Source organism: Parasteatoda tepidariorum, chromosome 9 (genome assembly GCF_043381705.1).
Source record: "Parasteatoda tepidariorum isolate YZ-2023 chromosome 9, CAS_Ptep_4.0, whole genome shotgun sequence".
Lineage (NCBI taxonomy): Eukaryota > Metazoa > Arthropoda > Arachnida > Araneae > Theridiidae > Parasteatoda > Parasteatoda tepidariorum.
Genome location: NC_092212.1, coordinates 64,880,193 through 64,906,515, shown reverse-complemented (window position 1 = coordinate 64,906,515; position 26,323 = coordinate 64,880,193). Strand labels below are relative to the sequence as shown.

Below are 26,323 nucleotides of genomic sequence, written 5' to 3'. Positions count from 1 at the left end.
TACCATAATAAAATTTACATATTTAAACAAATAATAAAAATTTATTTATTCCTCTTCTAATAAAAAGTAATCAATCCTTTGAAATTATAAACTATAAGTAAAAATAAAATCATTCACTTCATATTCAACAGAAGAAAAAAAATTCAGATTAACAAGAGAACATATTCAGTAAACAATAAATAATAACCTGCAAAATAGGATAACATTATGATACCATTCAAATACAACCTAATATAATACCATTATTTCAAACCTTTACTTACCATAACAGCAGGGACGCACAATCATTCTTGCTAGTGGACCACAGTAACTAGAGAATACCATATAGTAAGCCAACATAAGTAATTATAAAAATGTAAGGTGTGTTAAGACTGTTTGAAATAATATGATTGACTACTTAATTATAGCTGATTCTTTTTTCTTTTTTTTTACTCAGGTGTAAAATATTTAATAAAGATAAACCAAATCACATATTTCTATAAGTTTACGTTATAGATTTCAGTTATAGTTAGACAGATATTAAAAAAAAAGGAAGTCAAAAATAATTTTCACTTTAAAAGTTAACTTTAAAGCTAAGTATTCAAAAAACAAAATTTTTTATTAAGTATACAAATGAAGTATCAAATTTGTGTGAAGGTTATGATTGAAACTTTGAAATTATAAAATCACATTTTGCAGCAAACAATGATCCAAATAAAAAAAAATGTTACAATCAAGCACTCAGAAAAATCTAAACTAGATCAGGAACTTAATGTTACAGAGCTAGAGCATGGTTATAAAAAAGATGTCTTACTTTTTTCATATCTTTATTAATACTTATTAATATTAAAGACAGTTCAGAGGCCAAATTAAATGGCTTTAAGGGTCACTGGCCGGAAGTTGTGCATCCCTGTTAACAGCCTGCCCCTGACCACTGACAAACAAAACAAAAATACTCATTGTTTAGTGACTAGCTTCATTCTAAATGGCAAGGAAGAAAAAAAAATAAGATTGTCATTGAACATGCAGGACATGACAAATTTGCACACTTCTCCCTCATGCTTTGCTTTTTTTTTCTGTTCCATTTATTTCTTTTTAAAAAAAAAGTAACTTTGAGCTAAAAAGTTTGACAAAAATTGACACCAACCACTCCATATATTTACAAGGGGGGGGACAAAGAGTTCATTTGCTCGAAGGGTGTTAAGGTGGCTAAGTGTGTGATAATTAATGTCTCTCACAGTGGTTCTTTGGCAAAAAGAAAAAAATATTGTCAGGAGTTTCAAGAATCAGTTAGGGTTCTTCCTCATCTGGATTATCTGAATCCAGAAACTCCACATGCGTGAAAGGGAAATGACCAACTTTATCTTTCAACTCTCCTTCCCACTGTCCGTTTATGTTCATTTTTGTGACTTTAATTATATCTCCAACCTGAAATAAAAAATTAAATTAGACAAAACATATTTAAAAGAGAAATTCTGTCAAAAAATATAATTTTTTGAATGACAGTGCATTAGATCTGGATGTAGGAATTTTGACTTAAGCACTAATATTTAAATTACTAATATTAATTAATTACTTATTAATTAATTAATTAATACTTAAATTTATTAAATGCACTATTACAGGGTTAAGTTATTAAGTTCAGAAAAAAATTCCTCTAGACTGTTCCAAGTATTTCAGGAAAATTTCAATGCAAATCCATACCATATTTATCTAAAGCATGCGATTTTTCATTGTTTGAAAACTGGGATTTTTTTTTTTTTTTTTTTTTGGTAATATTAAATAGATTTTGTGAGCAAAACAATATTATCGAATGAGGATGAAAACATGGAATTTTTGCAACAAATAATTGTAATAGATGTCAGAATTATTTAAATCAAATCTCAATAATTGATTACTGTTAGGGACAGTTCTAAGGCTAATTATTTTCTAGGTAAAAGTCAGGAATTTTTAAGGTTTTTGTAAAAAAGCACAACTTTCCCCTACTATTCACAGCTTTTTAAAGTCAAAATAAATTTTCCTGAAAATTTCAAGTTTTTCCTCACCTGGAACACTATTAAAAAAGAATCAAATATTAAAAGACAAAAGAATCTATTATAAAAAAATGAAAAAATCTATCATTAAAGACATAAATAACAAAAAACTTCAGACTATTATAAAGATCAATTTATTATTAATTGATTAAACCAACCATCTGAAAGAAGATCATTAATTCCACTACTTACAAAGAAAACCAAATTGAGTGAATAGTTAGAAATCAATCTATAGTTATGCTTTGCTGTAGCACTTTTAACAATAATAAACATTTAGTAGATATTCTAAAAGTTACATTTTTTGAAAACACTGAAATAAGCATTATTATACACTGATGGACAATTGCTAAGGACGGATCACAAATTGTAATGTAGCATAACATTAAGCCAGACATGTGGCCTAGTAGGATAAAATANAACAGCTTGACTTTAAAAAAATGATAAGAATAATCTCTTTGAACCTAGTCAGTAGTAGCCAGGATAAATATCCCCCGATTTTTATGAAATTTCCCTTATTTTTGTAACCAGTGGCACAAATTTTATCATTTATTTTTCAACTATGCTTTATTCTTTATCATTCTTTATTCTTTACAAATCAGTTGTACTTGTTATTGAAGTTGAAATAAATCAGTTGAAAAAATTCTCCTCTCCTTTTTTTGGGACACAAGAAAATATGAAATAAATAAAAACAAATCAAGAAATTCTACGATTAATTGTCAAAAGTTTGCTGTAATTCTGCAGTTGGAACTAAAAAATCTGTATTAAATTCTTGTTGGTTCATACGAGTACTTAAAACTTTTCCATTTGTTTATAAAATTGACCAACAGAAAGTAAAAAAATTTAAAATTTTGTTCAGAGTAATATTTATTTTTCAGGATTTTTTTTAAAGCAACATTAAAAAAAAGCAGCAGTTAATATAAATCACAATTTTCAAAATTTCTAGAACATAAGAGAGATGTGATGGTAATTATTAATTTTAACATATAACTTACACATTAATTCTTTCAAAATGGATAGAGGAAGAGATTTTTCTCCCTCATAAAAATTCAATTAATAAATTTGGAAATCCTAATTTAAAAAAGTTACTGCACATTACTAAGTTTTTATAAAATTAGAAAAAGATAAACATATATTACAATTTAAATTTGAGTTTAAAAAATTTAACAGTAAAACATCAATTATCTATAGTATATTAGGACAACGATGACTTCATTTAATCAATGTTCCAAACAATTAAGGTTCATTACTATGACCATCCACTTTCAATGATAACCGTAAAAATCAATAGTACTTTTTTTTCTTTTTGTAATAAAAGCACTTTTTCTTTACACGGCAAATTTCGAAATGATTTTTAAATCACTTTTACACATTTACTTAGTGTGAATCCATAACATTTATCTGAATTTTGCTAAATGAAAGAAAATAATAAACCAGAACCACAACCAGAGATAGTGATATCACATCAAGAAAACTTTTTTGATTTGAAATCACCTGTTGTAGAACAATTAAATGAAAGATTTTTGACACTTTACCATAATTCATTTGATATCATGGTATATTGCAATTCATAAAAATGTTATTGTTAAGCTATATAAGTCTTCATTTCAATGCATTAAACTGTGTAAGGTTTATCATTACCAGGACTGAAAATTAAAAAAATTCTTAGACCTGATATTTTTGTTTCATATAAAAAAAAAAGACTAAACACAAATCTTAATTTAAGATTTTTTTGGATTTTTTTCCTTCCTTTTTACATACATTAATCAAAACTCAAGTACTTAAAAAATTTCAGCAGATATTGTTAAAATTAGAAAATTATTACTAACTAATAAAGCAAAAAATAAAATTACAGCTGTTTTTGTGATTGTGTAAAGAAAACTACTAATTGCATCAGTTAAGTATGAAATGAAGAATAAGTTGATTCAGATCAGGAAACAAAAAATAAATAAAAAATTTTACAAAATCGGCGATTTTACACAACTTTTCACAGAAAAGTCTTTTTTCATCTATGTACAAAAACTACATGCTTAGTAAGTTTTTAGAAGAAATTTTTTTTTTTCCGCATAGAATTTTTTTTTAATAGCATAGAACTAAATTGATTTACTTGAAGTATGTTTATTAAATAACAAGTTATTTTACACATACAGATGCAGAAGTTAAAATTTCCCACATCGTTTTAATCCACATTTAGTCTTTTTTTATTACTATTTACTCTATTTTGAATATCAAATATTACGCTATTATTTACTAAAAGTCGGATTTTTTACGATAAATGTATAACTTTCTTTAAAAAAACTACTTAATTAATCGAAGTAAAAACCATCACAATCAACACAATTTTGACAACCTGTAACTAGTTTTCAGCTACTACTTTCATAAAAAATTTGGCTCTCTGATGTCAATAAAAGATTAAAAAGTCGTTTTTGATCTGCTCTAAATTGGTGAACTTTTTATCACAGAGAAAGTTGTCCGGTAAATATGGTGAACCTCACATTTTAATTCAGCCAACTTGTTTGCCACAATCAATGAAACATACGATCGATCGTTATCATGAAGAAAAATTGGTCCCTCTACATTTAACCATTGCGCTGAACGATGCTTATTGTCATAAGGGATCTATTTTTCATCACAGTTAATATTTTGGTTCAAGAATGCTCTCTTATTTCTTAGAAGCAAACTGCCGATTTAGGACTTTGCCAATGATTGAGAGGTAGCTTGATACCATTACTGTATTAAATCCTAATTCTTATGCAACTTTTCAACCGTAATGCAAGGAATAGATTTCATAAGGGCTCGCGATGGAGAATCATAAAACTTTGACTAGTCTTTTGCGTGGTTCATTTTCAAGATTTTCCTCTCCATCTTCAAATTTTTTAAACAAACATTGAAGTGTCCATTCATTAACAGTAGCTTTACTAAATGCAGCACTAATGTTTTAGTTTCAAACAGCTACTCAGCCCCCAAGACCATTTTTGAATTCATAAAAAAATAACAGGTAAATTGCGAGAATTCATGTTTAGAAATTAACCTTTACAACAATACAAAATAAATAATGCATAAAACTTTAAGTATGATAAGAAAGAGCAAATAATTAGTATTAGAATAATATTTAACTTTTATAAAATTCATAAACATTTATCAAAAAAATTATTAAGAAAGTTACTTTTAAAAAAATCCGACAATTCATATGCAACAACCTCATAATAATTTACATACATTATCCTCTCATTGTTTCTCGGGATAAAACATTTAATAAGAATGAAATAAAACTTTATAAAAATTGCAACCTTAGAAATATATTTATAAAATATCCAAATAAAAAAAGTTATTTGAATAAAGGATTTTTTAAGAAAAAAGATTTAATACAAGTGATTAAATAATAATATTAACCATGCTCTTAAATATATCTAAGAGATACAGAGCTGTTTTATTTCTCACTCATTCAATATTTTCTTTTAGATAACTTTTTTTTTTTTTGGAAAAACTTTAAAAGCAAATAAGATTTAAAAGTTAAAAATAAATTCTAAATTAATTTTGATTGAAGCAGATTTTGTAAGAAGGGTTCAAATAATCAAGGTAGTTTCACATCTTATTTCTAAACTAATTACCCAAGATATTTAATTAGTGAAGGACAAAAATTAAAAAAAAGTTAGAAAATAACGTATCTTACCTCTAACTTTAAAGCTGTCTTGTCATAAGCATTAGGTACTCTAGCTTGTTTAACTCTTGCTAATGCTGGTAGCATTCTCTGATGAAATAAAAAGGAGAAAAGAAATCAGTTTAAAAAATATCTATATATCAAGCCTTAAAAAGATTTTCTTTTTCAAACCTTTATATTTCTAGTGAAATAAGGACACTAGGACGGAGTAACTTAAAGAAACTAATCATTTAAAGAAAAAACAAATGATTTTATTAAATTAAAATGCAAACTGTGCATGTGATTGGTAATCCACAAATTTTTAATGACATTTTAATAATTTGCACTTTTTCAATGATCAAGAATGTGATTAAGAAGTCAGTGATATTTCAGACTTAAAATTGTATGAACCTTTGTCAGGCTTATACTAATCCTGATGTGAGATTTCCAGAAAAAACCTGCAACTATAAATAGCGAAACCTGCTTTAAAAATAAGAAAGAAAACGATTCATAGATTATTTCTATGGAAATGGTGATTTATTTTTCACAAATTACATTCATAGGGATAACCTTTAAATCATTTCAATATCAATACCAATTTTTGATTTTAATTTGTAAATAACCTTAATACAATTTATACAGGGAGATACACTATTAATAGACTCAATGGATAGCAAAACGTTTTAAATAGTGTCATAAAATTGCGTCTTTTCTAGACAAATTGAGATCAGTAATGTGTAATTCAGAGTAAATAAAAGGATTGTAGATTTCCACAAATATGAAGAATTAAATTTTCAGACTTCAAAAGAGAGAAAATAAACACAGTGGAAGGAAGAAAATTAGCTAACATACAAATCTAAGATGGTAAGGTACTTAATTGTAAATGGTTATACTATCAAGCTGGGGGAACAACAAACCAAAATAACCAAAAGAAAAACATAATTCATGCTTGTTTAAAATTTTTTTTAATTTAGAAGTAATATTTTATAGACCTTAAAAGGAAACAATTTAATATATAATATAGAGATAGATTTACTTATATAAATATAGTTACCGCTAGTATACCAATAAAATTTTAGACTTTTGATAGTTTACCAAAAGTTGTCTTAATTTGAAGTTTTATTGAGCACTTGATTTAGAATTATCAGTATAAAAGGTGAAGAATAAGATTTATAATGATTAATAAAAACTTTAACTTTAAAAATTTCTAAAAACAAATCATAGTTATGAAATTATAAATTGCATTAAAATATTTTAAGAATACCAAAAAGGTTTGAAATTTAAACTATGAAATTTTAACTGCATGTACTTTATTTTTTAAAGATAAATAATAATAAATAAACTTAAAAATTAGGATTAAAAAAGTGAGGTAACATTCATGAACATTAGGTATAAAATTCACATCAGAAATATTAAGAAACGTTAAATTGACTAGATAAATTAAAATTAATTTTCAGCTTTAAAATTTCTGATAAAATTTGGAAACATAAATCATATTTATTTAAGATCCCCTTTTCTTAAGAATTTGGCAAGGTTTGAAAAAAGTTTGTGTACAAAAGTAGCAGGGTTGGGTTTTTGACGTCAAAAAGTGGTTTTTGACATGACAAGGGTATAATACTGGTTTAAACCGTCGAAAACCCGTCAAAAATGTCAAAAACTAAAGTTTGCCAAAAAAATATATAAACTTCAAAACTACCAACAGTTGCCATGCATTATATTGAAATTTAATTATACTATAGGTAATCAGCAGGTTTTAAAATATTTTTTAATTAAAATTAAGGTAAAATAACAGATTTAAAATCTCAGAAATTTATATTCAAATGCATGTGCAGAAAAATTTTGCACAAAAATTGTTTAAATATTTATATTTAAAAAAAAATTTTTTTTTTTTTTTGATACTTAAGAAAATTAAAAGTTTATTACTATGCATTTTTGACATATAAGGAACATATAACTAATATTTATAAGGAACTTACAAGTTATGTTGTATAAATACAAACTTGATACAAGTGTATAAAAAAAAATTTTAATGTTATACCGAATATCTTTATTATCCAGTATGTTAATTTGAATTTAAAAGTAGTTATATTTGTGAATAATGATAAATATAATTCATATTGTTTATTATATTTATTTATAATTATTACACTTATCATTTTAAAACAATTTTTACCTCTTAATTTTTTTTTCTCCACTTGTATTAAGAATACAAATAATGCATATCTTGAAAGCAAGAAGTAATTATTCAACAGCTGAATATTTAGATATTCAACAAAACTATATCGTATTCAGCAAAATGAAATTCACAAGTATTTGGATAAACTAAATTTTCAGCATAGTAAATGAATAGGCTGAATATACTGTAAATCGACACTAACTACTCTGTGTATTTAACAGAAAGCACTTAAATTTGTATTGTCTTATGTTAAAAAGATTATTAAGAAGATTTAAAAGAATATTAAAAAGATTTTTCTTTAAAAGAAGATGTCTAATGTACAAAACTGCTAATGTTTATCTTTAAAAATGTCTAATTTTTAGTATAATCTATACTATACACTAAATTTGGTTATAAATAAATTTCTTAATAATATCACTGCAGATTTTCAATAACACATGAAAATGAATACATAATATTACAAAAGATGTGAGTTTTCAAAAGTACAAGATTTTGGTTACTATTCAAAATATAAGTGTTTCTTCAAAATTTTAAATTTATTTTTTCTAGAACATATTTAGAAACACTATCCTTTATAAAAAATATATAAATTTTATGTATTAATTAAATTTCACATATGAATATAGGTTTTTGACATTTTCGACATTTTTGACAGTGAGGTTTTTGACGTGACGGTTTAAACCATGGTTTAAACTGTCAAAAACTGTCACATGTCAAAAACCTGCCAACCCTGAAAAGTAGGCAAGTACTTTTATGCCCTTAAATACTTAAAAAATACATTGGAATCAATAACTTACTTGCCTGGATAGCTAGGTCAGATGCATAAATAAGTAAGAGTCAGAATTTTCTGTTTTATAAATTGAAATAGCTTCTTAATTTTTAAATTTATCGACTTAGGTGTGTATTAATTTGATTCGGCGTTAAAAAAATTCCCCGGAAGCATATCACTTCCCTAGATAGCAACGAGTATATTTTTCTGTTATGTATTTATTTTCAGTCAATTAAATTTTTTAAAAAGTCAAGACACCACAGTCCAATATTTAAATTGTAAATAAGTATTTTAATTTTTTTTAATATTTTGTACATGTTTCATAGCATTGTCTGGTGGTTGGGCCGCGTGTTAGCGAATTTCCCTTTTTAAATCTGGAAATCCCTTTGCGAACACAAATTCCCAAACAAGCGGTAAATGGCTGAGGATGAATGACGTAACACTATGAGAATCTATCAGTGAATGCCAGGTGGCCCCTAAGTTTAGGACCATGTTATTGAAAAGTTTAATCTGTAAACATAGATCAGTGAAATAACTTAAATTCTGCTATATACTTAATTTGTATAAATAAGCAAAAATGATGTCATCTATAAGAACTTATTTTATTAGATTGTCTTCAGTAATAATCTAAGTAGTGTCAAATAATTACTTATTTAGATTCATTTTGTTAACTAGTCTTAAGAGATAGTTTAAATAGTGTTGAATAATGAGGAACCTGCATGCTTTTTTTTTATGTTTTAAAATGAAACATCATGCCCTTTTATAAAGATAGACACCAATTTCAGACCGGTGCGATAACTAGTTATTTTGTTACTAATAGTTAAAACCGCTCGACTAGCCCCACCCCCTAAATAGCTGCTAGGTTTCCCATCCGCTCTGATGATGTCACAGTATAGTACAACCACGACTCCCATCATGTTGTGAAACTGTGAAAGCATATGCAGCGCCAAGTATAAATTCTTACAAATGGCTCCAAGCAAAAACTACAAGTGTTGCATTGTAACATGTGCAATAGTTCTACGTTAAACACGCCAAATAAATTATTTTTTAGTGTACCAAAAGGAGGAAAAAGACATATTTGGTGCAAAGTCGTCAAAACGCTATGAAAAAAATACTCACAAATTGTCTGTAACTACTGCATTATACCACCTTGTTCTAGGAGGTGATGATTATACTGTTGCTAAGACTATTTTACAATAACTTACTTAATTATAATTTAATTTTATAAGATTTTTTTTCTGATTAATAAGCTTCTCTGAATGAATAATTCATTATACTGAATTAAAATGCTTATGAAATTCTGTTCAGATCACTTTCTTTCTTTCTTTTTTTTCTTTTTAAAGTGAAAGGATTTTATTCTTAGAGAAAAGTGGTGTACAGGTTCTTTTTTTTAAAGTTAAAAAGTAATTTTATCTAGAAGAAAAAATTATCAAAGTTAAAATAAAAAATGATAGGGGTTTAGCATTATTTACGTTTCTTCAAAAAAAAAAAAAATTAAAGAAAATATTTTAGAAGTTAATAATAAAAAAAGAATTTTTTGAAAAATTTTATTTACCTAACAACTTATAATTCCAGCTCATATACCATTCATTTCATTCCCCCTAATTGGGATCAACTCATTAAATAAAAAACTTTCAAAACAGTTCAGACTTTTGTATATAGACAAATATAAATAAAAATAAATCAGGATAAATAAAGAAAAATAAATTTATTTCAAAAGTTATTGAAAAAAAAAGTAGTTTCGACATTTATTTTTTGTTCCTCAATTTTATTTCATTATGCTGAAAGGTGCCCACAAAAATTTTCTCAAGGGGGAGGATGCAACTGATATACACTACATATATATATTTAAAATATATATATAGGATATAAACATGAAAGAAATACAATTTTTAAAAAATGCAGTTCAAATTAAAATGCCATTGTAACACATTTCTAGATAGGAAGATTTGGTTTAACTCCTCCCGTTCGCTGAGTTACTATACTTTGACATCATAAGCAAACCCCACCCCGTTTTGTGTCACGTGAAGTTAATTTCGTTTTGGGCTAATTTTAAGTTAAGTTTTTTTTAATATTCGAGTTAGTTTTTTAAATTCTAAATTGATTTTAGAGAGTTTTAAGATATAGACTAGTTAAAATAATCAACATTCTGTGATTACCCAACGCTTGCAGGTTCCTCATTAGTTATGTGTTAAGTATTTTTTCAGAATAATTTTGTATTTGTATAGAAATAAAAACTAATATATGAAGTAATCATTTAAATTTATTGTTGATCATATCTAAAAAGTCTGCAGAAAATATTTAAATATAAATGGTGCAGTGGTGCCACATACTGTCATGCTCTTTATTTGTGACATAGCTTGCCTTTTTTGATGCATATTATGCTAAGCTCAAGTTACGGCTTAAGAGGTGCGTGAGAAAGCAGAAATATAATTTTAATATTTCTGCCGTCTTATCATGCTAAAATATCCCTAATTCATATCAATAGTGGTTTCTGTGATTTAATGGATGCCAGACAAATTTTAAATTACTAAACTTCAATACATAAAGAACATTAAAAATATCTAGGACATCTCTTGAAAAAAATTTAAATTGAAATTAAAGTACTTCCTTGCAGGTAACAACTATTTATGGTATTTTAAAAAGATAGTTTCTTTGAAATTGACATCATTTTTTTCTTCGTAAATGTTAAGTTACAAATAAACTAAATTATAAAAAGAACTCACTTCTCATCTTATTTCTGTCAGTTGTGATACAAGGGGCTTATTAAAACTAGTTATAGATATTAAAATCTTTGTTAAGGAAACAAATTCAATGCACCAAAACTGATTTTGGGAGACAAATTTACATTCCAATGCAATTTTTCTTTCAAAAGCAATCACACATCAATTTATGAACAATTCTTTCAAAACACATATCAGAACTTAGATAAGTGCTAAATTTAGTGAAGGGAAACTCATTACTTTAATAAACTGCAAACTGGCATGCTTTTTTTTTAATAAAAACATACTTGTGAATGATTAATAAGACTAAACTATGTTAGAAGCAGTGCAAACAGGCATCTTACTTGTATATTAGGAGTATTATACCGTGTTGGATCTGTCGAAGATCGTTGTGTTTGTCCAGAAGTAGGGGGTTGACTATTTTGTACACCATCAGGTAAAAAATTATCATCCACCTAAGGAAAAAATATAATTAAAATTTTGGGTTTAATCATAGATTAGAAACAAGCGAATACAATAATCAAATGCAATAAACTAGATATTCTAAATCAGAAGTTTTTCATGTGCGATAGGGAAACTCCACAATTCATGTTAATATCTTCAAAATCCAACAGATGGCGCTCTGAGCAGCAATTTAAAGTTGATTGCTATATAGAATCCTCTCTGACATTGTATCATAGTATTATTCCTTTTTGTTTTTACATATATTTTCTGTTAAAGGCATTTTGTAACGAATTGAACCCAAGGATCATCTAATAGTTCACTATTAATATAAATCCAATGGAAGATGTTCAGTTGGTGTGGGGCGGTCATGCTAACGTTTAGAGGTGGTCCTAAAAAGTTTTATATTTCATTCCTATGCTAAATTCTTTATTGATGGTCATAAAAATTCAACGTAGTTTCTCATTTTCAAAAATATATTCCTCACTCTTTTAAAAGAAATTTTTAATATAAAACATGAGAAACGTGATGGCTCAAGGCAAGGGATAGAGCATTCACCTTCTAATGAGGTGAACCGGGTTCGAGTGCCACAATGGCTGGTCGATACGAATTCTGCATCTGGCTTGCACTGACCACAGTGCTGACGTGAAATATCCTCAGTAGTAGACGGATCATGGGTTGAAGTCCCCTTGCCGCCAGGTTAACCGTGGGAGGTTTTCTTGGTGTTCCTCTCTATGAAATACAAATGCGAGTAAGTTTAAACAAAAAGTCCTACACAAAGGCAAGTTTCTCCTAATATTTGATACAGGAGTTCCCTTGTCTTCTGGATTGAGTTCAAAATTACAAGGCTACGTAGTTGAACATTAATAGTCCTAAACCCAAAAATTGGGCCGGCTGGTTAACGACAATTATAAAATATAAAACATGAGAAAAATTTGAGACATGTGATTTATATCTACTGTTCTAAATAATACAAGTTTTATCAGAGTTGTTCTCTTATAAGGAAATGGAAAAAAACAGTAACCAGGTAAAATTCAAATATGTATCGTGCTCAAAAGAATTAAACAACACTCAGTTGCAAACTAATTCTAAAACTGGTCGAAAATACCATTACCTTTTCAATGTATGGGACAGGTATAGATCCAGTTTGTCCTAAACTGTTTTTAGCTGTCCACCACTGATCTTCATCTTTTGAAATTACAGTAAGTATTTCTCCTTTTTTGAATGGTAAGTCATCAGGATCTCCCTAAAAAGTACACAAACAAGAAAGGTATGAAAAAAGTTACAATGTTTGCAGCACAATTAATTGAGACATTAATTTTAAAAAGAAAAATACTTTACAGAAAAGTCAAATTTCTAAATTTCAAGTAATTCAAGGATGAGTTTGGTAAAAAATCAAAAATGATGAAAATAGAATAATGAAAACTTATGTGATGAACATATTTTTGAAAAATTGTAAAAATACCTGAAATTTGTGCAAGAAAAAATTGCAAATAGGAAGAATATTATCAACGTTATAATTAAATATATCGATGCACGTTCTTTTTTTTTATTCAGGGGTAGCAGCAAAGTTTTTTAAAATTTTAGGGTAATTTTATGAACTTTTTTCAAAAAATTTCAGGTAAATTTTAGGGGTAATATATTATTTTGCTAGGATAAAAACAGATCACACGGTAGTTTATTACATAACTGAAGATTATTACAATTCATCCACACATATCATAAATAATTGCAAGCCATAAAATAAAGCTCTGAAATTTATTAAGTCAAGAATGAAATCTCTAAAGTGTAAAAATGAAATTTCAACTTTACATATTACCTATCAGAAACTAAGTGCATAATTCAGGAACAGGCAAAAGTGAGAATAAATCACGAGAAAAAATAAATTAACACCAACTTGGATTTTTAATTAATTCTAACCTTCTTAATCAAAACTTTATTATTACCCTTTACCTCACTTTATTAAGAAAAACTATTGTGTGATATTATTAGATTTCAAATCAGCAATTTATATTAGAAGTTAGAGAAAAACAAATTAATCATGATCATTTTTCTAATATATTCTTGATATGATTTGTGAGATTCTTTTAATGCCCTCAATAGTGTTGTGGTGATCTTCAACACCCCTCCATAATTTCGAATGGTATCTTTGATTAGTCTAAGAGACATAATAGTATTCTCATGGTGACTCACATTAAGCATTGATTTATTTATCGAAAAACCTCTCTCAGGATCAGAATTCCCATGTGGCAAAATTAAAACAGTTTTAATTAATGTAGTTAAATTCTTATATTTTAGATTATTGCTTTTTTATTTATATTTAGCCTATAACTCTAATTTTTTAGGAACACCAACAAAATTTTATCAGATTTTTAGGAATTTTAGGGTTTGCACATAGTTTTAGGAATTTTATGAATTTTAGGGGGAATGCGACCCCTGTTTATTATATATATAATTATAAGAATATAAATCTCAGTGTGTGATTGTTAAATTTCGTTAATATAGATCTCGCTGGGATGTTTTTAAATTACATGAATTTGAATAGGCTATGTGTAAAATCTCATAAGAACAGAACACGGTGCATAATATTTGAACTCCGAGAATAAGTATTACAATGTGTACTTTTAAATAGTGTGAATTTGAATCGCAAAGTGCGAGCGATGCGCAATTTTTTCTTCTTCTTAAATTGCGTGAATAAGAATCTTGATGTGAGATTTTTTTAATTACATGAATAAGTATCGCGATGAGTAATTTTAAATCTAGTGAATACGAATAGTGATAGGTAATTTTAAATCACGTGAATAGGAGTGGCACTGTGTTGCGTGAATAATTTTAAATCACGCTTACATAGAAGAAAGAGTAGTCTTTTCTTCTGAGGGGGGAATAGAACTCGAAAAAGCAGAACTTTCTTGATAAAGAGAACATTTTCCTTTTATTAAATTGAGGGGGGGGGGCGGAATTCCGTCTTAAAGCGGAAAAAAAATTAATCCATGCTAATTAGAAAGAATTGAGTGGTACTAATTAAACTGTCTTTACTTTTTGTAGTGAAATTAAAAATAACTTTTGTAACGAAACTTTTTCAAAAATTAAAATAGCACACAAGAAAAACAATTAAGGCTAATTTGTTTGCACCTGATCCTGAAGAAAACAACGTAAGAAATATAAATTAAAGAATTATAAACTTTTTTAAATACAGTTTTAGGTGATTTAAAAGTCATTTAACAAAGTTTTTTTCTAGCATTAATTTTAATTCAGTCTTAATTTAAAAAAAAATTTTAACGAAGATTTTCCTTCAAACTACAACTAGCTGAAGGTGATATAAAAGATTTTGATAAAATTTACTTATCATAATGTCATGTATGTGTTCCATAAACATAAAAGTTTAGCAATTTTAAAATGTTTTTTTTTTTCCATTCTCTTTCAAATTATGCCTTGTTAACAAAACTGATATAGATAGAAAATAACTTTGGGAGGGAAATATATCCAAATTCCTCTTAATTTTCAGATAATTATGACAACAATGATATAGTAAGTAATGCACATTGTGAATGCAAAAATATATTATAACAGCTAATGTAACAAAAACAACCATTATTACAAGTTACATAATGGCACTGTAACTTAAAAGATATTTCCATATCTCGAAATTTCAGAAGTTCGATTTTTGATTTCTTAAAGTAAAATTTGATTAAAGAAATAGCGTGAATAATTTTGGTTTCTATTTGCTAACATCATATACTATTAAAATAATTATAAGGCAATATTGAACTGCATAGTTCTTTTTTAGACATGAACTAAAATCTTGAAAGATATACTTGAAAAATTAAAGTACACAAACAACTACAACATTAAAAATAATAATTCACAACCTAAACTGCATATAAAATTTAGAAAATTTATCGAACAGGACAGTAATAACTATTTTATAAATTTACTCTAAAAGTACAAATACTTACACTTCCATCAAAATCATATTTAGCTCTAACTTTTTCAAGTTTTTTAGGAGCCTAAAATAATAAAAAAATCATCATAATTAGAAAAAACAATCAAAATTAATTAAGATTTAGATAAAGGAATAGCATAAAAAGATTAATTGAGGCTTTTTATGTTTATACATATAAATAAACTAAGCAAGAAAGAATGAAAAAAAAAATTGAAAAAAAGAAATTTAGAAAAAAAAAGGAAATCCTCTTAATTTTTAAAATAAAACTGTAATGCTAAAAATAATATTTTCTAGAAAAAGGTATCCATAAAACGTTAAAAGAAATATAATCTATCAGAAATGCTTTTAAAAATACTGTGTTATCATAAAAATAAAAGATTATATATAAAAGCAATACAAACAGAATACAAATCAATCTTAATTCTCAATGGAAAATTTTAAGATGAGTATCTCAGTTTTCCAACTGCTGAATTAAGAAAAAGTTTTAAAAAAAATAAGTTTAATAAAAATTTGTTGCGTTATAACAAAAACATCGGTAAAAAACCAAGTTTTATAAAAAATAAAAAACTAGATAAAAACCAAAACTAAAATCTTTCTTAATTTTTAAACTAGAAAATTTAACACTAAAAATTTCAACTATGCTTTTTCACATAGCTGTATTTTTAGAAAAAAAAGTGATGATAAAAGTATAAAGTCAAATAGAAGCACTTTTATAAAAATGCTGCGTCTTAATAAAAACACTGATAAAAAGAAAAGTTAATAGAAAAAGGCAAAAGAGAAACAGAAAAAAAATTGTTCTTAGTTTTTAAAATATAACTTTGATGTTGAAAATCACAGTTTTTTATGTTACCTGTTATCTATCTGCCATACAGAGAAAAAAGCAACAATATAAGAATAAGTTTTATCAGTAATGCTCCATTAAAATTGACCAAAATTTTTTTTCACAATTCTTAAAACAAAAAGATGAAGAAAATAAACGACAAAATTGTCTCGCCTGAATGTAATAAAAAATGAAAATCAGCTGTTCAAAACTAGTTGTTCAGTAAACTAATCTAGTGTAAATTAATCAAATTTCACTTTTCCATTTGTCTTCCATAACATAAATTTGCAAGCCCTATGTAAGTTTCAGAACTTAAATATGTGTAGAAACTGCTTCTAATAATGTATAGTAATAAATACGACTTTTGATTATTCTTTATTAAATCTATTCAAATTCCAAACAAAAGTTCCACCTGAATTCATGATGTAAACTAACCCTGAGTCACAGTTCAAAACAAGCTTTACAAGAGAAACACCAGGTTAGATTCCAAAATTTCAATTCACTATGAACATAATTGTTTATCACTTCGATCTAGAGTTAACTAACTTTAACCTGAAGATTTCCCAGTTAGAGTATACGAAGTATGCAAATTTTTCTTTGTTTACGTTTTAGAAAGTTAAACTGTATATATATTAACTGCAGTGAATAATTTTAATGTTTGGTTGCTTTTGTTTCAGGTCCAATGGGGTCATTTCATCACTAGATGTAACTTTAATTTATATCAATTAAATGCTTATAAAAATTGAAATAAAAAAAAAGTTTCTCAAATTAATATTTTTTATTTCCCAAATTATTATTAGCAGTTGTAACTGCAATTAAATAATTTTTTTCTCAGAGGGAAAAAAAAAAACATGGATAATACAGAGTGTGATCACAATAACATATTAGAAAAGTTTTTTTTCTTTTCATATGAATTGTCTAATTGGAATTTTAGGAAATAAGATCCTAAGAAATTTAAATAAACTTTGATTTATTCATTTTTCTGAAGAAAAAAAGCACAAAAAATGCTTGAAAGAAACATAAAATTTAAAAACAAATATAATTTATTAAATGATTAATATAAGTTAATTAGTGAGATGATAGATCTTGCCCAATAAATAAAAAATAGTTCATATAGATGAACAGGCAAAATAATGTGCAATTTATAGATATGAAGATAGTGAATGACATTTTAAATGTTTCTAATTCATAAAATAGAACCATTAATATTATATTTTAAATTATTCTGAAATAAATATTCTGTAATCAATACAAATTTTAATCCAAAATAACATTCAAACTATGCAATATTCTGCATCAAATAACTTTCATGCAAATCTAGAGTTTTATAATCCTAAAATATCCATTTAAGTCTTAAACAATAAAAAAGCAATTATAAATTATCACTAAAATTAGTTTAGAATGTCTGAAATTTTTTAATGTAATCAAGTAAACCTTTAACAAAAATGCAAAACTTTTTTTTCTTTTTTAATACAATTTCAAAACAAATAGTGAAAACACTTACAGGCCTAATTAATGGAGTAGTATCTAAATAGTGTAATTTGTAGAAATTTAAGAGAGATGGTACATCTGGAAACATTTGATCTCCGATTCTAAATCTCGTCTGATCATCTTGCTGAACTCTGTTGATAATATAATGGCTTACTTTACTGTCTTCTCTGCAATGTGTAAAAAACTCAAGATTAGAAAATGCATAAATATTACAATTAAAACAATGTCATAGTTTTTTATTCAATATTAACTAGTTGATTGTACAAAAATATTCGCTCTAATAAATATTTAGTTTACATGGAATAAAGATATTAGAAAAAAACTTGATTTTTCACAAATTGAAAGTATACCAAACATAAACTGACCATCTGATACATTTATGAATTTTATATCCCCATGAAAAAAATTAAAAAACATATTTATTTATTTTAAATTACACTAATCCAAGGTGCATAGCCAAATCTTTCAAAAAAAAAATAAGCACCTTATAAGTGCTTATCAGGTGTCTGTCTGTTTTTTTTTNTTTTTTTTTTTTTTTTTTTTTTTTTTTTTTTTTTTTTTTTTTATAGGTACATTTTGTGAAAATTTAGTCATAATTTGCGAAATTTAAATATTATAACAAAAATCAACACAAAAATAAGGTAAAATAAGAAAATATTTTCAAAAATATTTAAATATTTTTTGAAAATATGTTAAAAGTATTTTGCAAAACTACCGTTTTTCCTAAAATTGAATTTGGGAAAGTACCGCTAAATGGCAGTAAATTTCCCTGGACAGACCCCTGCTTATTAAGCACTTAAAAAATATTTTTAAGCATTATATACATTAACAAAACGCAAAATAATTTTTAAAGACTTTACATAATCATGATAAAATAACTAGTTTCTGACAAAGAACTCTTTTCTTGATTATATCAGCCACCATAAAAAGAACGAGAGATTTTTTAGTTCGAAAAATGAGGGTGGAAAATGAAGCCCTTGAGAATATCTAGCAAAATGCAGCAATTACATATGAGAGTGCTAGAATCTCACCGAACTCAGCTTAGTAGACGCATATGTGAATTTGAAAGTATTTCATAAAACATGTAAAATGATTGCCGTTTTCATATGCTATGGACCGATGATAGACCAAAACGGCTAGTGGTTGAATGAATTGTGAAAACGTCGAATAGAACAATGTGAAAACTAAATGTTGTACCAAAAATCAACATGGTAAAGAAAAAATATCTTTTTCAAAAATAGAATATCAAGCACTTTTAAAAAACACCCAACGAAAAAAGCAACTTTAAGGGCTTTTAAAAAACAAAAATCGAAAATAAGCACCTTTAAGCACTTTTCAAAAATGCTACAAAACCATGTAATCTCACTAGATAAAAAAAAAAATTTTCATTTAAATAATCACTTTAACTTGGTAATAAAGATAAAAGGCTATATATTTCACAATAATAAAACTTTAAACATTAAGATTCAGCAAATGAAATTGATGGTCATACAAATATAAATTTCATGCCACACATGAAAAACCATTATAAGTTTAAAGATTTTTTAATTTCCACTAATAAATACAATTATTAGATTTATTTATAGGTGCAAATAAATTTAATAATCTTATTTAAAAGATTATATAATTATTAAATTACCTAACACAAAGAACAAGGTCTCCATGAATAGTTGCACTATTTCTGACAAGAAAAACACCAGTTTCTATTTCACCCAACAGTATATCAGTTGCTTCCTGCCTTGTCAATGGTCCAAAATACCAGCTGCAAGAATATAATGTATTTTGAAAACCACCAAACAAAATTAAAGGTAAAGCACAGTATTATTACAGTATTAAAAACAGCAGATTCCTGTGACTATTGAATTTCAACTAGATATAATTTGGGGATATTTTCATATCGTAATCTGCCGTGCCAACTTCAAGTGCTAAGGTGTCATAGTAGATTTTAAACTAGCGATTTTTTTCAAAACAAAAACTCATAGAGTTATACAAAAATGCCAACTGCTCTGCTCTTTGCATTAGTATTAATAAATTGGCAACCAATTAAATAATAAAACTTGTAGAAATAGGATAATTATGCCTGCTCTTTAAAAGTGCCACCATGCAATAAAGTTACGTTTCATATGATGCTGTGAGTTTAATATACAGTGGTGAAAAAATTACTTAAAATGGAAAATACTTAACTAAAAATAACTTAAATTTAGTTACCACTCGAAAATAATTTTTTACAAAGTAGAGCAAGTTGGCCTCTCTAGTTATACCTTTTGAGTTAGTCCCTTTCTGTGACGTTTCTTTTAGTTTTTGAGGGCTGCTGCCCGGAAGTTGCCAAGACTTGCCGATTATTTTGCCACAGATCACGATACGGAAATCTCCCCTATAATTTCGTAGTGGATAACTTTTAAAACCAAAAAAGTTTTTAAAAAATCATGCTTTCCATTCTTCTAATTGTTTTTTATATTTCATTTAAATTTCAGTAGTCTTAAATGCCCTTAAAAATATTAAAAAAACATTTTAAAAAATCTAGTTTAAATTATTTGAATTCAACAAGAAAATATGTTTTATTACCCATTAAAATGAAAATACTTTAATATTCCTAATGATAAAACTAGTAAACAAATCAAAAAAAAATTTCTACCAAACAAAATATTACACAAATTAAAACTTTTTAGAAGGTAATATAGTTAAAAAATAAATTTATGGACATTATTTCCTGTTTGAATCAAACTAAATCTCTTTTAGGCAGCAGATAAAATCATCCTGTTACAAAAAATAATTATATGTAAATACTCCTACTAAAATATTTTCAGGCAGTGATGTGTTTTCCCCAAAATCATTAAAATAGATTTAATTATACAATTATACTAAATGTGGTCCAGGTGACAAGTAACACTGTCATCCAAGAAAATCATAGCTTCATAAAGATAAATGAAGTCCTTGAAAAGCTCAAAGTAACTGAATATAATCATGTGATTTAATGATTATTCCATTTTCATAATCCCTTAGCATGCAAAAGCAATCTAAACAGTCTCTGATCTACTACCAGCTTGAGGAATGCTTTAAAATTTGACTCCATACTGAAGAGGCATAGCTAGGGTTTGCAGCACCCATGGACAATCTCAGTTTTTGTTTTCCCTTGCAATACAGTGTAGGATTTCATAAAATTTTACAATGAATAAGATTTTTTAACTTTACATAATACAGTAGAGAACTGGAACGATCGGGACCATTCTGGATATCTGATTTATCCGGTTTTCAGAATCGCTACAAAAAGCTTTTTTTTTATTGTCAAACTCAACTAAAATTTATATATATATATATATTTAGAATAATTTTAAAAAACTCATACTTCTTTTCACATTGTAGAAACTAATGATTATTTTTAAAATGAGTGTAAACATCTTTTAAAAAAGAAAGAATTCTGAAATCTTTTGAGGAAAAAAAAATTATTTTTTTTTTTAAAAAAAATTGTAGGAAAATGTATTGAATTTCGTTCCGGTTTTCTGATTTCCGGATAAGAGGTTCTGTACTGTAATATTGTTTTTTAAGATAACGCATCTCGATAACTTCATAAATTTCTCTCAGTTTTAGTTTAAAATTTATTGATGGATATTACAAACATAACTGCTATGCTTAGATGGTTTTCATTGCATTTAGTGTCTTTGATTGATTGATCAAAAATAATTTTAAAAAAAAAAAAATTTAAGGCAAACTACAATTTTGTTTAATTTTTTATAAATTTAATAAATATTTGAAGAGGTTATGTGGCCTCCAAATAGGAAATGAAACTAAGGATCTTTAAAGGAAAAAACATTTTATTTTGGAATTAATTTTTAATTATTTTTTTTATTTTTCATAAATATGGTACCTGGAGTTTCAACAAAATGAAGTATAATGTAAGTATCGGTATTCTAGACTATATTTTGTTGAATTAATTTAGCGAAGCCAAATTTTACTGAACTATTTACTGAGAAAAATTTATAAAAAATTGTTTATTTTCTTCGTGAATTTTTTTTTCTTTTCTTGTTAGTAATACCATTCAGTGGTGCAATCGGTGGTAACACTCACAACTCTAAGTATGCATTATTAGTCTCAGTGAATAAGCACAGGCAATAAGTCTGAGCATGTTAAATAAGTACCCACCCAAAAGTAAGTTTTCCACACACACTCTTACAATTGTGGATCGAGAAATGTTGAATTTTATTACAATTTCAGAAATTCTATGTTGTTTCAACTATTATTATTTCGGGTTTAAGTCGTACACAACAATAAGACATATGTCTTGGGCTTCGAATGAAAGCCCTTTCAATGTACTGGCTACTTAAACATAATACAATGCAAACGCCATCTGAATATTGCTGTTATATGATTTTTGGCATGTCAGTGGGAGCAATCAAGGATTTAAAAATAAAAGAAAAATACACATAAGTAATTCATAGAGCAAAAGTAACAGGTGATATTAAGTGGTATACCAATTTTTTTACTTTGGTCAACTGTAATTTAGATTCAGTACAATTCTTATATCAGATCCTAATAAAATCGACTGTGATTGCAAAGGATTCATTGCCCGGTTTAAGTTCTTTTAGTAAATAAAGAATATATCAAGTTATAACTTGCCCAGAAATGGATGTAAATTTAATTCTTTAAGAATTTTTTTTCTGTGATGCGTTTTTAACTTTCTTTCAGACTACTGTATGGTTTACCATTTTGCTTCAAAAACTTAATGAGATTTAAGTCTGATAACTAGCATATGAATAAGTACTCAATATTTTATTGAGAAAATTTAGAACTTACAGGTTTAAGGTTAATAGTGGTCTGGACCATTAAAATTTGACTTAGAAAACTATAAAATAAATTAACAGTAGTCTCCCGGGATCAGCAGTTAATGTTAAAAGTCGTAATCTGTTTTTGTTCTTAGTTCCATGTCTAGTTTGTGTTATCTTATATATTTCTTCATAATAATGAAGATCACACATTTTCTGTAGCATATATTTTAATTAAAATTTTCTTCATTAACTTCTTATTAAAAAAAAAATCTAATAAAAGCATGCAAACAGAGAGTAACCTTATAGTTATGGATCAGTGTATAAGTTAACTAAATTTCTATTAGACTGTGCATAGATTAATTTTATTACAGAAAATGTGTAGGATTACTTATTTTTTACTTAATATATAGGGTGACCTGAGGTAATTCCTGATCAAAAAACACAAACATCTATTTTGTGAAAAAACTATTCAAAATAGAATTTTAATATTTACTGGAAGTTTGACGCTATATGAGATTCCTATGCCAACTTCTTTTGTTTGAAAATCTAATTAGAATTTAAAATATTTTAAATTTTTAGTGATCAGGAATTACACCTGGTCTTGATCATTTCTGGGGTAATTCCTGATCACTTTTGGGGTAATTACTGATCACCAGTTTTAATTGTAAAGGGGCTGTTTGAAAATAATTATATAATGGTAATTAACAAATAAGACATCAAGATAAAAAAATAAACCAAAAAGATATGTTTAAGCAGCTAATAAAATGATTTCTTTAAAAGCAAGAAGGATTAATGCTTTAAGTTTTCAAAACTCTTTGCATCATGCCATACATTTTAGGCAATCAGCCAACTCATTCTCATGTTCTTCTGAAATATAAGAGAGTTCCCACATAGGTTACTTTTGCTAGATTTTTTAACTTCATTAAGGGAAAGTGTAAAGTTAAGTAAGGTATGCCAACAGCTCTGGCAGCAGCTCTCACACTGAAATTTTAATTTTCAATCATTAAAAGAAATTCATTAATTTTGGTTTCTAAAAGCTTAGTATCCTTTTTAGGCTTATAATTTCTCATCATATTTATACTAGGCTAATTTATAAACTTAAAAATTATTCTAACATTTATACTAGGCAAATTTAAACTTAAAAATTATTCTAATGATGTACACACATAAAATTAAGATAGAAGCAAGGTAAGACAAACCAGAAATGGTGTAAATCAGAATACAGTGTTGTATACAGTTAAAAACAAATTTTGTTCAAAACAAAAATTCCACTTAATAAATATGCACTGTTATTTAAGAAAAGACAATTAGCTATTTATAAGTAATTTTATATACTATTTATAAGAAGAAATTACAATGATCAGGAATTACCCCAGTGATCAATAACCACCCCATCTGTGGGGGGCAACATTTGATATAGTTTCCTATAATCAATTATAATGTTTACAGTAGATGTGAAACAATTAAACAAAAGCTTACACTATTTTTATATCAAAGAAAAAGAAAGTAACTCAAAATATTTATTATTAAGAGAAGGAGGGGGATCTTTGCAGAAATGTGCACATTTTGAAACCCATCTTTGAAATGGAAAATACAGAAAGCAGTTTAAAAGATACTTATTCTGTTAGATTAAATAAAAAATTATTATTAAGTAAATGTAGTTATACTTTAGTAAAGTGTACAAGCATTCTTGTCCATGTCCCAAATTTAAAAAAAAATAATTTTTTTAAAATAAAACTTAAGTGATCATTATTTACCCCAGAAACAAAGTGATCATGAATTACCCCGGGTCATCCTATATATATATTTTTTGCAAACACATTTCATGGTAATTTTGCTCCTCCAGAAGGAAAGAAATTGACACCAACAAATTGTACTTAATGATAGGCGTCTATGAAAAACGTGGTATATTCCTCCTCTACCATAATTACTAGTTGTCAGCTTAATAAACATAGGCATACAACTTAATTTCCCATTCAACAATTGGTAATAACAGAAATAAATTCAATACTTGATTTAGAGAAACCACTAACATTATGTACTAGTTTTATTAGTTAAAATGCGTGAATAATTTTGATATATAAATCAAATTTTTATGAATTCATAAATGTACAATTTTTTTCCATTACCATTGATGTAAATAACATGACTAAATAACATATTGATTATACTACGTAGTTTAACTAACCGGGTATAATAGATAATGTATATTTATTAATAAAAAGAAAATAATATAAACCTGCATTTTAAATTTATTTTATACTTAAAAAAAAGCTGTGGACAAATGTTGATGAAATGTGTCAAGTTAAGCTAAAATTGTAGTTTAATTTTAGAAACAGGCAAATGATTTCACAATTTAGATGATTTAGATAGTTGAAATTAATATATAAATCCTAAATCCAATTTTAAAATATTTTAAAAAACAATTTAGGCTTATGTCTAGGTTTTTCCTAATCCATGAAAAAAGAAACCGGTTAGTCACATTCCCGAAATACCATAGGTGCATCATTCCCATCATTAAAACAAACCTGTGTTTATCATAGGGATCAAAGCTTGCAGCCATCTTGATAAGAATTTATTTTGTTATTTAGATCCTTTTTAGAGAAATTTTGACACTTTGACAGGTTTGTAATATTTAATAAATAAAAAACCATATGACCAACGCCTTTCCTTTACGGCAGACGTCTATTAGATGATTGCCAGATTTTTCGAACTATACTTACCATATAAAATGATGTTGCCAAACCTGAAATTAAACTCAATTATAATATACATATAAAATGACTATTCTCGCTTAATGCGAAGAAATCACAACAAGTGAAAGTGACCACATAAATGACTGGATTTCGTAGCAATGTTCCTTAGGACCATTTTCCTTATATTTTATTTCCCTACATGCTATAGCGGGCGTTTTGAAAAGTTGCATGTGCGGGAAACTTCACCCACATTGCTGTAAATGAATTGGAAAACGATTGCATGTGTATGTTGGATGGAGTAAGAATGGCACACTTGAATACTTTTTTCTTTGTGATGTTGAAGGACTATTCTCAGAGCAAGCAAAAAATTAGCGAATGCGAACGTGAATCTGATTGATTAAATACATTAAGCCGAACAAAACTCGCCATTAGATTCCTAATCACATCTCCAAATTCATTTATGCGATAATTTTGCATGCAGTGAGAATGGCCTTTTAAAAAACGCCGTGACATGAAGACGAACTCTTTAGAACGAACTAGAACTTTATTAGCGGATTTTTAACGGTTAACGAAGCATTTCAATTACACGTAATTTACGTCCCTCCGATCGCCACCGAGAACTTGTTTGGTGAGTTTATCACTGGAGAATCTCATAGGCCCAGGTCCCACAATGGACTGATCGTTGATAAACGGTTTCCAGCAGATCACCAAAGTGAAGCAACACTGGCTTCGGTCAGAGTGATGGTGGGTGACCTCTTAGATTGGCCTGTGAAGGGACCGAGGGTGCGTGGTATTGGCACTAGTTGAACTTTTCTAAGGTGAAATGCTCGATTTCACACGCAGGTACAGAAC

The 26,323-nt window shown here is 27.0% G+C and overlaps 1 protein-coding gene across 1 annotated transcript; it reads right to left on the bottom strand.

The window, feature by feature from the left end:
* LOC107447848 (Crk proto-oncogene, adaptor protein) lies at positions 1-25,496 on the bottom strand. The gene is made up of 8 exons (XM_016062878.4): positions 25,304-25,496; positions 19,652-19,774; positions 18,026-18,179; positions 15,715-15,765; positions 12,873-13,004; positions 11,662-11,772; positions 5,683-5,760; positions 1-1,407 (listed from the first exon to the last, which is right to left on the bottom strand). Exons 1-8 carry the CDS (start codon positions 25,336-25,338, stop codon positions 1,270-1,272), a joined length of 822 nt encoding a protein of 273 aa, XP_015918364.1. The 5' UTR covers positions 25,339-25,496; the 3' UTR covers positions 1-1,269.
* Between the last annotated feature and the right edge of the window lie 827 nt (positions 25,497-26,323).